Source organism: Labrus mixtus, chromosome 2, assembly GCF_963584025.1.
Source record: "Labrus mixtus chromosome 2, fLabMix1.1, whole genome shotgun sequence".
Lineage (NCBI taxonomy): Eukaryota > Metazoa > Chordata > Actinopteri > Labriformes > Labridae > Labrus > Labrus mixtus.
Genome location: NC_083613.1, coordinates 9,038,452 through 9,053,173, shown reverse-complemented (window position 1 = coordinate 9,053,173; position 14,722 = coordinate 9,038,452). Strand labels below are relative to the sequence as shown.

Below are 14,722 nucleotides of genomic sequence, written 5' to 3'. Positions count from 1 at the left end.
ATATGGTCAGTCATCAAAAAGCTGATATCTCAAAAACTAAAAGTGCTATGGTATTTAAACTTGGCCATGTGGTTACTGGATGTACAATGCTCAATATACTCATAAATGATCCTATAGCGCCACCGTCTGGTCAGTCATCAAAAATGTTGTGTTCAAGGCTCATAACTCGTTTGCTGCAAGTTGTATTCCATTTGTAAGTTCACTTCTCTATATTTTTTACAATTATGTTCAACATTTTTTCAACAAAAAGTCTAAGGTCTAAAAACCAAAGATTTTCCAGTGTTTTGTCACTGCCCCATAGTGTGGTATGGTTTGATGGTGTCTTGTCTCTCTGTAGCCCTGTGGGTGAAACAGCTACTCAGGTAATCTGATGATTATGGTTCGATTCCCCAGAGTTCCATACTACTTGTTTATTATGGAAACTTGTTCCTGTGGTGACAACAGTCACCAACAGTTGACCTACAGGTGGTGCTCAAGTACTTCAAAAATGTTAGCTGCTCCTTGGAAGTGGAAAAAGCTGCCAAACAGACTGTGGTAGCTGAGCTGCCAAGGCCATGGCTGTGATTCTAGTTGAAAATGTGGTTTCAGACATGCCTTTTCTTCTTTTTCAGAAAGTCAATATTGTGGATGTGGGCAATAATGACGGTGCCTAGGGGTGTGTTTTTACTCCTGCTTTTACAGTGTTTTACTGTAAGAACATCAGGTAAACCATCTGACTTCATTTTATCATGTATCTTTTCTCCTATTTGAGTCGTCATGTGCTTCAATTAAAAGCATTTGATCAAATGAATAATGTGTTCAGACACACAAACCAAACTGATTGTGCTATATATGTGGGGGTTTTGAAGACCAATTAATACTTCGCTAAAAATTCTTATGATATTTAATTCTGTTAGTGTTGCATTTTACCACCCCAGTGATAATGTATATCAGCTATTCTTACATTATTTAAAGAGCCCATATTATGCCCTTTTTGGGGTTATTTAATCTATGTTCCTACTTTTGTACGTTCACAATAGCTAAAGTCCGAAAAAAGTGTCTGTTTTCATGTACTGCTCCTCCTTGCTCCCTCTCCGCTCTGAGTCCGTCAGCTACGCTCTGTTGAGCCCACACTGTTAGACCCCACGTGGGCCAAGTCTGCTCTGATTGGTCTGCCGATCCGCTCTGTCGTTATTGGTCAGTTGCTCAGCACGCGTCTCGGAAATTTCAACATGAGCTGCAGGGCTTGCCACAACGAGCCAATGGGCTTAGATCAGTGATCTCACACTGACAATGACGTCGGACTGACACATTTATCGAGGGGGGCTAGAACCGAGCGTTAAATACGGCTAATGCTACAGCTAACAGGAGGACGTAGGAGAAGCTGCGTTTCCGCGGACTTTTAATTTATGCACATAGATGTGCCTAAACATGCACAGGACACTTGGAAAACACACTAAAGGGCATATAAAACCAGAAAAAGCATAATATGGGACCTTTAAATACTAACAGTTTAGATGTCATTTTTCTGCACCACCAGGGCTTTCCCCCAGCTCCAGATCAGGTCCCTCCTCCCAGTCTGTCCAGTTCAGCTGTGGATCCACTGTGTGTCCTTCAGGCACAGACTGTGTCAGAATGAATGGGACTCTCCAGTGTGCTGACCCCTGCCAGGAGTACACTGTGCTGAATGATGACTGGCGCTCAACAAATAACACGTCCCGCCAGAACCCACGCTGTGACCAAAATGTTAACTGGCAAGGCTGGTATCGGCTGTTTCTGGGGCAAACCAATGCTAAAATTCCAGAGAGGTGTGTGGCTGAAAGAAGGTGTGGAACCAATGCTCCTCTATGGATAACAACTCCTCATCCCACACAGTCAGGTCAGATTGTGAACCGCACTGTGTGTGGCTCATGGTCAGGAAGCTGCTGTCGTTTCTCCTCACACACCATCCATGTCAAGCTCTGCTATGGAAACTACTTCGTCTACAAACTTGTGCAGCCAAGCGCATGTTCGCTTGCATACTGTGCAGGTATTGTTCCATTTGTAACATTAACTCTGTAACAAAAGATTTACAATTCTCATCTAATTCAGCTATTTAAAGAATGACTCTATTGTCCTGTTGTTTTAAATTCTGATTTAAAAATTGTCCTTTAGTTAAGCAACGGTATCTCCTTGTTTTCATTGTAACCAGAGGTGAACAGAGCAACTCCTGAAGATCCTTCAACCACACTTGATCCAAGTACAGCGACCTCTTCTGCCAGTCAGGTTAATATCACCTCCACCACAACACCCGACAACAGCTCAGCAGGTGAGGGTGAGGTCCGTCTGGTTAACAGAGGGAACCAGTCCTGCTCTGGCAGAGTAGAGATCTTCCACCGTGGACAGTGGGGGACGGTGTGTGACGATGACTGGGACCTCAGGGATGCCAACGTGGTGTGTAGACAGCTGGACTGTGGCCCTCCTCGTTCAGCATTACTAAATGCAGCTTTTGGTCCGGGCAGTGGACCCATCTGGTTGGATGATGTTGGTTGTTCCGGCAACGAAACATCAATAACAGAGTGCAGACATTCAGGGCTTGGGGTCCACAACTGTAATCACATTGAAGATGCCAGTGTTGTCTGTGAAGGTAAATGTTTATACTTTTTTTTAAAACTCCTATTCTTGTTCTCCTATTTGTCTATTGAAGTGTTCTCGTAAATGAAGTCAAACACTGACCACATGTAATAGATGTTGTTTTGTAGCACTGTAGTTCAATGTGCAGTACTAGGTATAATATTTTAAATATATGGATCAAGATTTATTTCCAACTATAACATGATGCCTGTTGTGTGTGATAAATAAAGAGATCATTTGCTCATAAATATTGATAACAATGTAGACTGTAGTTGTTTACGGACTTGATAGAGACTCTTCTTTTAGGTCATCCAGGATCTAACAGTACAGTTGTACCCCCCACACCTGTTACAACACCTGGGAACATCACCTCCACCACAACACCCGACAACAGCTCAGCAGTTGAGGGTGAGGTCCGTCTGGTTAACAGAGGGAACCAGTCCTGCTCTGGCAGAGTAGAGATCTTCCACCGTGGACAGTGGGGGACGGTGTGTGATGATCAATGGGGCCTGGCTGATGCTCAGGTGGCGTGCAGACAGATGGGCTGTGGCAGGGCTCTGTCAGCACCATCAGTTGCCTATTTTGGACAGGGCAGTGGACCCATCTGGTTGGATGAGGTTGGTTGTTCCGGCAACGAAACATCAATAACAGAGTGCAGACATTCAGGGCTTGGGGTCCACAACTGTACTCACGTTGATGATGCCAGTGTTGTCTGTGAAGGTAAATGTTTACTCTTGTTTAAGTAATCGCCAATTTTTGTTACTCATATTAAACTACAATATTTGTACTAAGAGGATTTTCTTAAATATTTTAAAAATTTGTTCATAGTGAAGCGACAGTTTACAGAGTTTGTGATTTGGTTTCACAGGATATATGCATAATAATTTTATTATTTTATTTCCAGACTCTGCACTGCATGATTACCAGCTAATTTGCAGCCCTGATAAACTTCAAATGGGGCTGGATTTGGCTGACCTCACCTCAGGTTTGAACCCATACTCTGGCAACTTGGCATCTCTTAATTGCTCCTGGGCCAGAGTACAAAATAACATGGTGTGGTATGAAGTAGACGCTGTGGAAGGTGCCTGTGGAAACACTCTGACGGTACAGACTTGTTTTGTTTCTTAGCCAGTGGCGGTTCTAGACCACTTTTACTGAGGGGGCCAAACTGGGGCCAGGTGAAAAATAGACAAAGATGATCGTTTAAAAAAATATATATATATTATGCCAAATAATAGCACACATCATTAAATACCACAACATTAAATAACATGATTTATGTTTGTTTCAGTAACAGTATTTAATACTAGATTGTGAGTCCGGTTGTTGAGTCAAATACTAGGGGGGTTCTTCCTTTTTGAGGGGTGGACACAGGGGGGACCAAGCTCAGTGTTACAGGGGCACTGGCCCCTGTTGGCCCCTGCCTAGAACCGCCCATGTTCTTAGCTTTTCCTTTGGAAATGAATTTCAACATTTTCTTTTGTCATGTTATTTTCCTTCAAATTGATTTTAAACATGCAGCTAAGGGAAAAAAAATAAAAATCTAGACCTCTTTAAAATATTTATCCCATTGTCCCTCTTCTCTTACTGTACTCCAAGTTAAACCTTATAGCTTTTGGTTGGTCTGAGACTAAATTTAAGGTGCACAGGGACTCATTATTCATTATCTTAAAACATTTTAAATATAGCTTCTCCCCCCTGTATGGGAAGTTTTTTCTCCCTCTCTTTGGTAATGCTTTTAATGCAGCTGCTCACAACACTTCAACTAAAGTTTACATGTCTATGTACTTTCCGTTAATTCAATCAACCCCTGTTTTTCAGACCAACCGCACACATGCGATCTACTCCAACAGTTTATCTGTCTACCCTGTTATCAATGGGTCCTTTAACCTTCCTGTGAGCATCCCCTTCTCCTGTGCATATCCCCTGGAAACAGACACCAGCCTGAATGTGGCTATCAGACCATTCCTGCCGTAAGTAGCCTCCCTCTTATTGATTGCTACGAACTATGCACTAGTCAATATGTCATGTGAACTGTTTAACTAATACCTGATAATACTTCTGAGATCAAATGTTGATATTAACTATATAACCAGGTGAATCATTTTTGATACACATGTCCTCAGTGAGTTCCTTTAGTTACATACAGCACATAGATAATCCACCAGGGGGCCCCGTTAAACCTTTGGCATATGAAAAAAGAAGGTTGTCAGTTAGTGACAAAATGTACACTACATTTGCCATTTAAAAAAAAGATAAAGCAAGGAAAACATTGTCACTAAAATTTTTATATTCTTCATCATTTTCATATTTTAAGTTTTGTGACTTATTTTGTACCTAATATAAACAGCGGGTAGGCCTTTGTTGTATGTACGCAATCTTTAGATGGCAAATACGTACAGCAATGAAGATGTTAAAAAATACAAAGCAGTCAGCAAATGGAAAATTAAAGGCGAGGGGATTTGAACCTCCAGTGGTCAAAATATAAAAATATTTCTTATCATCATGGCCCTATCCTTAACATTCTCGGTGTATCAATACGTGTATGTGTACATCATTATGAGTTTTATTGCCCATTATTTTTGTTAAGTAGCTTCTTGTCCAGCCCCCTGTTTTTAATGAACTGGATAAATCTGGTCAGCCATTTTTCAGCCCATAATTTAAATGTATCATCTATTGTTTTTGGTTTGAAGTCTCTGTCACTTGTAATTTCTCTCAAGTACACCAGGTCTTTTTGGAGTTGCTTTGTTCGTGTAACTTTTACCCAGGCTCTTAATGTACTGCTAATGAAGATGTTGTCTATTCTATCGGAGGTAAGATTAGTTACTTTTGTAAATATGCATTCATTTGTAAATGCATATGCTCCTTTTATATGAATGCTCCTTTTATTTGGGCACCTACGTAGTAGTTAGAGAGGTTTGGTAGGGCTAGTCCTCCAGATGTTTTTAATTCGAGCTTTTATCCCTCCCCAAACAAAAACCAGGCTTGATGAATAAAAACACAGTTGTGCTGGTTTGATCTAAAAGTCAGTGATATCATATTTTTTAAAATCAAATTCAAAGTGTAAATTGCCATAGCAATATTAAACCAAGAATGTGATGGTATCACGGTGAATGAAAGCAGTGTTGTAGGGTTTGTGTCAGCAGCATGAGTATACAGGATGTCTAACCTATAACCCACTTTAAATAACATTATAGTCTACAGTGTAGGTTTTTTTCTGTATGAAAAAGAGAAACATGCTTTGTACAGCACTAAACCCTGTTAATAAAGTGTTTGAGTGAGGTCCAAACACACGTTTTGTTGGACAGTCAGCTATTTGAATTTATCCCAGAGTAATCCCATTGTTGTACTGTAAAGTCGATCCCTCTTCTCTCGCTTTGTCCTACCCTAACCCATCATCAAATTATTCTGGACAGGAACATTTTTATTCCACTGCCTGTTGTCTGTATCAGCATGAATACATAAACTACTACAACCACAAAACCAGATTATTCAGAAATCATTTTGATTGTACAAAATTAAAGGTCCTATATGTAACTTTTTACATGTATAAATCGTTTTTTATTGCCCATTAATAAGCGAACGGTTAACTGATGTGAAAAAGTAAATGTTCACTGTCTATCTATGTTCCTGTATGAAACACTCCGCTCCGCTTACAGAGATCAACAGTAGTGCCTGCCGGGACTGTCGTTTGTAGGATGGAGAATGAATCTAATATGGAATCTGTTAGTACAAATAAACGACCGGCCTCAAGCAGAACACAGACTCCTTCACAGACTTTCACATGTGTATGACCACTTACCTCCTCTGTAAACATTATGCCGTTAAATATCCAGTGTTTCGCGGCCGATGATGATGCTCGTTTGTGTACGTACGAGCACGTATGACGAGCATGCGAGCGAGAGCAAGCAACAGGTTACTGGTGCAGTTCACCTAACGGCCTGCAGTGTCACTACAAACGCAGTATTTTTGAAAGTTACATATAGCCCCTTTAAGATGTTTAATTGAAAATCAATTCAAACTTACTTTCTTTGTAGGTCTTCAGGGGGTATTTTAGGATCTGGTGCCGGACCCAGTGCCGCCATGTCTCTTTTCCGTAACGCCGCCTTCACTGAGACTTTCCCAGCTGGAGGGGTCAACCTGCCACTGGGTTCACCTTTGTACGTGGGTGTCTCTGTAACAGAAAGAGAGCTCAGATTTGTTGTTGTTCTGGAGGAATGCTACGCCTCTCACTCATCCGATCCTCACTATTACCAGCGATACTCTCTCATCCAGAACAAGTGAGTGTCCCTCTTCTCTTTAGACTCAGAACATTGTTTGTGGAGTTAAACTGAAATGGAGAAAAGTGAGATGTAGTGTAATATGCTTTATGGACTTGGTGAGCTCTTTTCGTTCTCTCTGCCAGGTGTCCGACCGATGCCCGACAGGTGTCTGTGATTGAGAGCGGCATGTCTTTGCGTGCTCGTTTCTCTGCCCTGCTCTTCCTGCTGGAGGACGATTATAGAGCCATTTATCTTCACTGCAACATAAGCCTGTGTGACCGAGAGAGATTTTGCTGTGTCCCAGTAAGTCAAACAGTTCACTTCATCAATGAGTTGTTCATCCATAATCACTGCTGCTTAAAAAAAATGGACAGTGACGATATCTGCTCTTTCTGTATCCTCTCCACCATGAAGTCCTGTCGAAGGAGGAAATATCGCTCTGTTTCCAGCTCTGTTGCTATGGAACGCGTCATCATTGGACCAATTGCTTGTAAGTAAAAATATGATTTAGTCTGAGGGCTGATGTCCCAACACAAGAAACTGTGTGGAAATAACAAGCATGTTTTTGTTATTTCTCTTTCCTAATCTTTAGGGGACAAGTCAACTAAGTGAGCTGGTTACACCAAAACATCCCATAATGTCATATCATGAAGACGTTTCTCTTATACACAAGACATGAAACTATTTTAAAAACTGGTTTAACCTTTTATAATCAAACTTTTCACACTCACACACAGCCTGCTCTGATTCTTCTGTCCTTTGTAATGATTGTGTAACAAATCAACAATAACAAAGAAATAATAAAATGTATTAAAAAAAACATGTTACCAAACTCTTCTTCACTGCTGTGGTCATTTCGGGTGCAGACATGATTTAAATTTTTCATTATATATAACTTTATATGTTCTTTCAGCATGTTTTAAATTACATTTGTCTTGAACCAATATTGTTTGAAAGTAGATTATTAAAATAATGACAGATTTTCCAAGTTAGGTGTAAACTGTAGCCTATTATGCAAGTTTGCAGGTGTTATAAATAAACACTTAAAAAAAAGATTACCCTGATTGTTGAATATGTCAGACTTTACAAATCCTGCCCATCTGTGCATGAAGAGGTATTTTATGTAGATAGATTAAATATTAGAAAAATACAATATGTTGATTCTTTTTTTTCACATATCCCATGGAACTTTTATTGACAAAAAAAGTGACCAACGTTCCCCAGTCGGGTTCAGGGTTTGGAGCAGTCAGGGTTAATTCCCGCCCAGCCGTTCATGTTCATTTTAAGTAGCTCTCAACTTTTCGTCCATCGACAGTCGTCGCCATGTTCAACAATAATGCAAGCAACAACTTAATCATCGCTCAAAGGGCGACCCCGGTTAGACATCACCTAACCTTTTATATGGATATAAATGGTCTTGGTTCCTTTTTTCTCTGAACTTCCTTTATTGACAAACTCAGTTTCTCAAGAATTGTATGCGAAGGGGACTTCAAGTAAAATTCTCGAGAAACTGAGTTTGTCTTTAATTCCCTTTCAAAATAGATATTTTGAAATAACTAATTTGAGGTGTTTTGTTTTTCTTGCTTGCTGTAGAATTACTTCACTTCAGTATTCACCATCTTGTTTATCAGGGTTTTAAAAGTTGATCTCAGCTAATAGCATAACATCAGTATCTTCTAGAGCCTGACTGATCGGCTAATTTTATTGTAGATATGCGCCGATATTACTAGATTTATTCACGAGCAGTTCTCTTTCACCAGTGGAGGGCGCTATATGGATTATAACAAGCATGATCACTCTCCTGAGTGTCAAGTGGTGATACACGTCCATGCTCAGTTACTTTCCAGTTCAGTGACCATCTTGTCTACCTGGTCTATCTTTTCCACAAGTGTATTTGGGTTGTATCTGCATTTGAGGGATCAACATTAATGTTTTTATCTATATTTTGATCTATCTCTGCAGATTGAAAATAGACCTAAGGAAGATATCAGCTGATATAGCGGTATCAGATTTTTCCCCTCCCAAATATTGAAAATTCCTGTATCGGTCGGGCCCTAGTATCTTTATCAAGGATTAAACCATATTTTTGTTCAATTTGTCAGAACAAACTCAGTCTTAAACCCTTTTACAGTTTTCACCACTGAACAATGAAGGTTAACATTCAGAAGGTTATTGAACAGACTGAAATAACATTGAAGCCTCTTCAATACCTACAAAAGGAAACCAGACCATCACAGACAAATTATACTTTTTCTTTAAAGTAAATCTTAGTACCTGTAACCGCTGCCACCGGGTAGGTACAGCACAGTGCAGAAACAGAGAAACAGAAAGAGTGTCAGGCTGTAAGGTTTGTCAAAGGGTCTATATACATGGCAACATAACACGGCTTTAAAAATAATAATAAGAGGAGTAGAAAGTAGAAGGGGGCAGGTGAAATCATGATGTATTGGTACAAATAGTGCAGCCATTGAATTTGTCCATGAGGGAGAGAAATGTAAGGGAGGTAGGCAGGAGTCAGGCTATCTAAAGGGTGCTGGTGATTGGGAGATGCAGGTGGATTTGAAAACACATTGTTCCACAGGAAATAGTTTGCACTAGCCTGAGGCCTGACATAGTATTATGGTCTGTGAGTCAGAGGATAGTTTATCCTGTTTCTACAAACTCTCTACATACTCAACTCTTTTTTTTTCTCTTGTGTAATGTTAGCACCAGGAATAGTTTCATTTTTTGTTTGTTTGTTTGCTTGGCCTTTTTTACAGAAGGATGCAATAGCTCAGAGAAGTTCTTCAGCTGGGTATAATGGACGCTGAGAGATAGCATTAAGGAGGGTGGCTCTGGGACGCCGGAGCTTACTGCCAAGTCTTTCAGAGGTGTCGTGGGTCTAACTTGATGAAACACTGCTGGGTGGGAGTTTCCTATTGGATAACCTGACTGATGTGCTGGCTCTCACTCCCCCTTTAGTTTCATGGTTGGGTTATGGTGGCCATAAGGGCAATGTGGTGGGTTGTTTTACTTATCAGCTGGGCAAAGCATTGGGATGAGTGTGTGTGTGTGTGTATCCTTTTTATTAGGGCACAAGTATATTTTGTTTGTTTTTTATTAAACCTGCTTTGGTGCTCTATGAATAAACCATGTTCAGTCAGTGAGTCTTAAAGAAATATCATTAACACTGACAACAGTGGATCAAAAGCCCATCCATCCAATAAGTCAGTATGTTGTGTGTCTTTAGAATGAGACGATGGTGCCATCTGATTTCTGATCCATTTCTTTCAGTGCATGTTTATATAATGACCTGATAGTTGTAATTGTTGTTTGGTTGGCCTGGCCCCAAACAGTTATACAGTATGATAAGTGAGGAAAAAATCATGGCATGCATATACTGCTGTGTTGCTTTTAGTGGTATATGTTTATCAATCTCTATTCTATTCTAAAATTATCATTAATTTTATTTTTATGGAGAAACACATAGTTTAAGGTGAGATGATTATTTTGAAGCCACTTTGACACACGTTGTGGAAATATTTGTGAGTTGTTCAATAAAGATCTGAATTGCAATGAACTGTCCTCGAGAGATTTTTTATTCTTATAAAGGTACAGTCTGCCAGAATCTCAAAGAGGCAAAAGGCACACTTGTCAAAAGGGAAGGGTGGAGACAGAAAAACTCTGTTGTAGGAAAGGTTAAGAGTTTTGCGCTAAACATAGTTGATACAGTTACTGTATTCTTATAAAAACAAGACAGGGCGTTCGCATGAAGATTTCGTACAAAAGCAGAAGTTCATGCAGGGGTTTCATGTAAAAGCAGAAATTCATCCAGATGTTTCATGTAAAAGCAGGATATGTGTAGGCTAGTTGTGATTGGAACAGTGTTCTACAGCAAACAGACAGTTTTACAGTAATGTTATTTTAGCATATCCGCATAATGTATTTTTCATTCCGTTTCCCTAATTTTGATTACGTTAATCGCAAGTACAAAATTACTACATTTGAAAATACACATCAAAATAATCACAACAAAACAATGGAAACTTACATGACCATTATTCTACATCAGATAATATGACCCTGGGACAAGCAGTTTAAAATACATCATCATAAGAATGGCATGTGAGAAATGAGCAATGCTGTTTCTGCGGACATAGCCAGACTTTGGTTGGTGGTGATTGGAGGGGGCTTTAGTTTCTTGGATTGGACTTCAAGCAACAGAATAGAGGAGGTGACTACTCCAGTGATGAGGAAGAGGGCGAGTGTGGTGCCGTGGAGGCCACACGCACCTGGATGCCAGGGGCATTGTTCAATGATGGATGCTTCTTCTGGCTGGGTATTGTGTTCGTCCAGCTGGTTTGTCTATGACCAATTAGGGGAGAGGTTGCTAGCACTTCACCCAGCAGAAGGCTGGGCCTGCGGTGGAGTGGTGTCGGGTGGGTCAGTGGGATCAGGGACCTTTTTACAGTGGCTGGCGTGGAGCCACGCGGCTCTCTCAGCTATCTTGAGGGTGGGTTGTCAGGACACCGTTTAGCTCGCCAGTTCTTCCTCCGGAAGTCCTTGGCCACATCGTAGGACTTGGCTGCGGCGAGTGTAGGGGAATCCGTGGCTGGGCGTGGGAGTGCAGATGCAACCTGCTTTCTGACATTGGAGAGGGTGGAGGACAGGTTAAGACAGTATTTCAGCATGTCATTTTCACAGAGAGAGGAAGAAGGTAATGCATGTGTAGGCTGCTCGACGCCGACATGTGGTGGTGCTGGAAGGAGGATTTCAAATGGGCTTAGGTTAGAGCGCGCTCTTCTCCTCATCCTCATGTACATCAGCACCAGTGCTTTGGTCCATGGCAGGACGGTTTCTTCATAGGTTTACCATCAGATTTTAGAAATTTGTGATGTTTCACATAAGTAAACGACACCAGACTCATAGCTGGAGTCTGTGTAAATAGTAACAGATTTGTTACGCCGCTACACAAACCCACAGCTAAAAGCTTTCATGGAGCCTGACTCTAAGGCCAGTGAGCCCGTAACTTAGTGCCTCTCCTTACGTGTTGCGTTAAACGTGAAGGTGTATTCTGCCTTACCTGAATGTGTGCAACTGTCCTCTCTGTTTAAGGGGTGCGTGCAGGTGACTAACCACCAAGATCCTCGTTCATGCCGCAACCAACACAGCCAGATCCACGGAGTCATTTGGGTGCAATCTCCCCAAGCCAGCCCGCACTCTTTCATACCAGTTTCGATTATTTGCAAAAGAAACATGAAGTGTCGAAAAAAAAAGCTATATTTCAGAGTCAGTCTCTCAGGTGTCTTGCGTCCTGGCGTCTCCCTCATGGCGTCCCTTCCAATCAAAACCAATGGCTGGAGAATCCCCTCCTGCATGCGCCTGTCCAGTAAACCATCCTGTTACCATTGATATTTGGACCAGATGAAGGGCTTTTTCTTTTGATTCAGCTTTTCCTGTTTGTTGTGCTTGAAATTGTTTTTCAGCATGCTTTGCGTGTCTCACCACCTCATCCAGTCTGGCGTCCTCATAGCCAATGCAAGAGGCATGAGTGAGAGAGGAGATGGGGGAGCAGTCCCTCGAGGAAACACAGTTTCAGATGGTTTTCCCAGGGGCCCATGTTGTTGTTGATAATGAGATATAGGCAATGATAGTAGACTGGCACTGTTTCCTCTTTCTACTGCTTGCAGGAGGTGACTTTGGACAGGTCCGATCAGGTCGGGTATTGGAGGACCCGATGTAGAGGTGGGAGTGGACGAGGGATGGAAAGGATTGGTTGGGGAAGTTGAGCTTATTGACCAGGAGTTTGCAGCCAATGAGGTCTGTCCATAGTCGGTTGATGGATCGGATTGTACATATTCACATATATAACTGTGTCGTCTGCATACATTTGACAGCTGACTCTTTTGCAGCTGTCTGGTAAATCATTGAGCTAAAAAGTAAGGGCCCTAAAATGGAACATTGTGGAATTCCCATTCTGCAAGTTTGAACAGATGACTGAGTGGAATTTATTCTTTCATGCTGCTCTCTGCATTCAAGATACATTTGAAACCAAAATTAGAAAAAACATTTTTTTGCAGATTATTTCGGAGAACGTCATGATTCACAGTATTAAAGGCTTTTTCAAGTCCAAAAATACTGCTCCTACTACACTGCCTTCAACCAATGACTGTTTTATTGTTTCAGTAAGGTAACAGTTTGCCCACTCTGTTGAGTACCTTTGTCTAAAACCAAATTGTTTGGGGTGCAGAAGGTTACTACTTTCAAGGTAGTCGACAACAGTTTTTTCAAGAGTGTGGGTAAGAAGGAAATTGGTCTGTAGTTAAAGATCTGGTCAGGTGCTCCAGCCTGAGGAATTGGGTTTATAATTGTTGTTTTCCATTCCAATTTATTAGTACTGATGGATAAGTTTACCATATGTGTAACTGGTGTTGATAGACGAGCGCTATGTTTTTTTTTTTACAAAAAAAAGGTATCCAAGCCAAAAATATCCTTGGCCTTTGATTGCCTTAACTGAGTGATAACTTTAACAGTCTCGCTGTGATTTGTCTTTTCTTATATAAAAGGACGTTGAGATGTCTCTTGATACATCTTGTTAACTGCACAGGTTTAAAACTTGCTGCCAGTTCCTAAGCTGATTTAATAAAAAAATGTATTACATTTATTTGCAATTTCAATTATATGATTACAAATTCTTCCACTTATTTCAATTCCACTATTGATTTTTTTGGGGTTAATTGTTCGGTTGGTTAAATTATTGAGATGTTTCCAAAGTGCTGAGCTTTTATTTTCCGAGTCAGCAATCAATTTGATGAAGTAACTGGTTATTGCACAATGCAGCTCTTTCACTACCCTATCTTTTAACCCTTTAAAAACAAGTGTGTCTGCATGAGTTTGTGAGTTGTTCATGAGTTGTGCATGAAGATTGTTTGAGCGCAAGGTCTCTTTTTTTCATCAGCAGATTAATACTCTTGATCAGCCACAGTAAGGCCCTTTTACATTGTGGATGCTTCAATGACTGAGTTTATTTCTGAATCACATCAGTAAGCATTTTCATCATTGTAAAACAAAAATAATCAAAATTTTGAATGTCTGTAACATTTTCCCAATTAATATTCTGCAATTGATTTTCAAATTGGAATTTTTTGTTGCTGGGAATGCCTGTGGACTCTGGTTTATGAGAATCATTGTAGAAGGCTTGTAAATGTTTTTTGGATAATTTTCTCACTCAGGTCTGTAATGAAATTGTATGTATTTGTAATGTGCTCAAGTCTATTCATGAAGATCAAGTCAATTGGGGTTTTACTGAGTTTAGTAAGCCTGGTCGGTTATTTGATTATTTCTTGAAAACTATGTTTTGAACAGATCATTTTCACTTTTTGCTTACTGCTCTAATATACCCCCCCTCACTGTCTGTCTCTTCTACAACAAACATAACCAAGTACATGTGTTGGGATATTATTACTGTTGATCCAGGATTAACTGAGACAAAGATTATCCAGATAAGAGTCCATTAATAAATGTTTAACCTGATCTATTTTTGATAAAATGTGTAGAATATTCGAGTGTCCTTCAACAATTCCCCTTGGTTTGCTCTTTGAGTCCCAGATAACTTTAGCATGATTTACAGTCTAGAAAAATCTGAATAGTCTTTGTTTACCTAAACTGTGGTAGCTGAGCTGCTGCTGGGGCCTAGCTCCAAGGTCAGCACAAAGATGGGTAGAGTATTGAATTTTATGCATCTCATTGAAAATGTGGTTTCAGACATGCCTTTTTTTCTTTTTCAGAAAGTTAATATCGTGGATGTGGACAATAATGACGGTGCCTAGGGGTGTGTTTTTACTCCTGCTTTTACAGTGTTTTACCGTAAAAACATCAGGTATACCATC

The 14,722-nt window shown here is 40.4% G+C and overlaps 1 protein-coding gene across 1 annotated transcript; it reads left to right on the top strand.

The window, feature by feature from the left end:
• The first annotated feature begins 592 nt into the window (after window positions 1-592).
• Window positions 593-7,691, top strand: LOC132983837 (pancreatic secretory granule membrane major glycoprotein GP2-like). Its single transcript, XM_061050348.1, has 10 exons — window positions 593-703; window positions 1,520-2,008; window positions 2,171-2,605; window positions 2,908-3,312; window positions 3,497-3,696; window positions 4,414-4,565; window positions 6,630-6,872; window positions 6,998-7,157; window positions 7,269-7,344; window positions 7,447-7,691. The coding sequence occupies exons 1-10, from the start codon at window positions 628-630 to the stop codon at window positions 7,464-7,466; spliced, it is 2,256 nt and encodes a 751-aa protein (XP_060906331.1). The 5' UTR covers window positions 593-627; the 3' UTR covers window positions 7,467-7,691.
• Window positions 7,692-14,722: the final 7,031 nt, after the last annotated feature.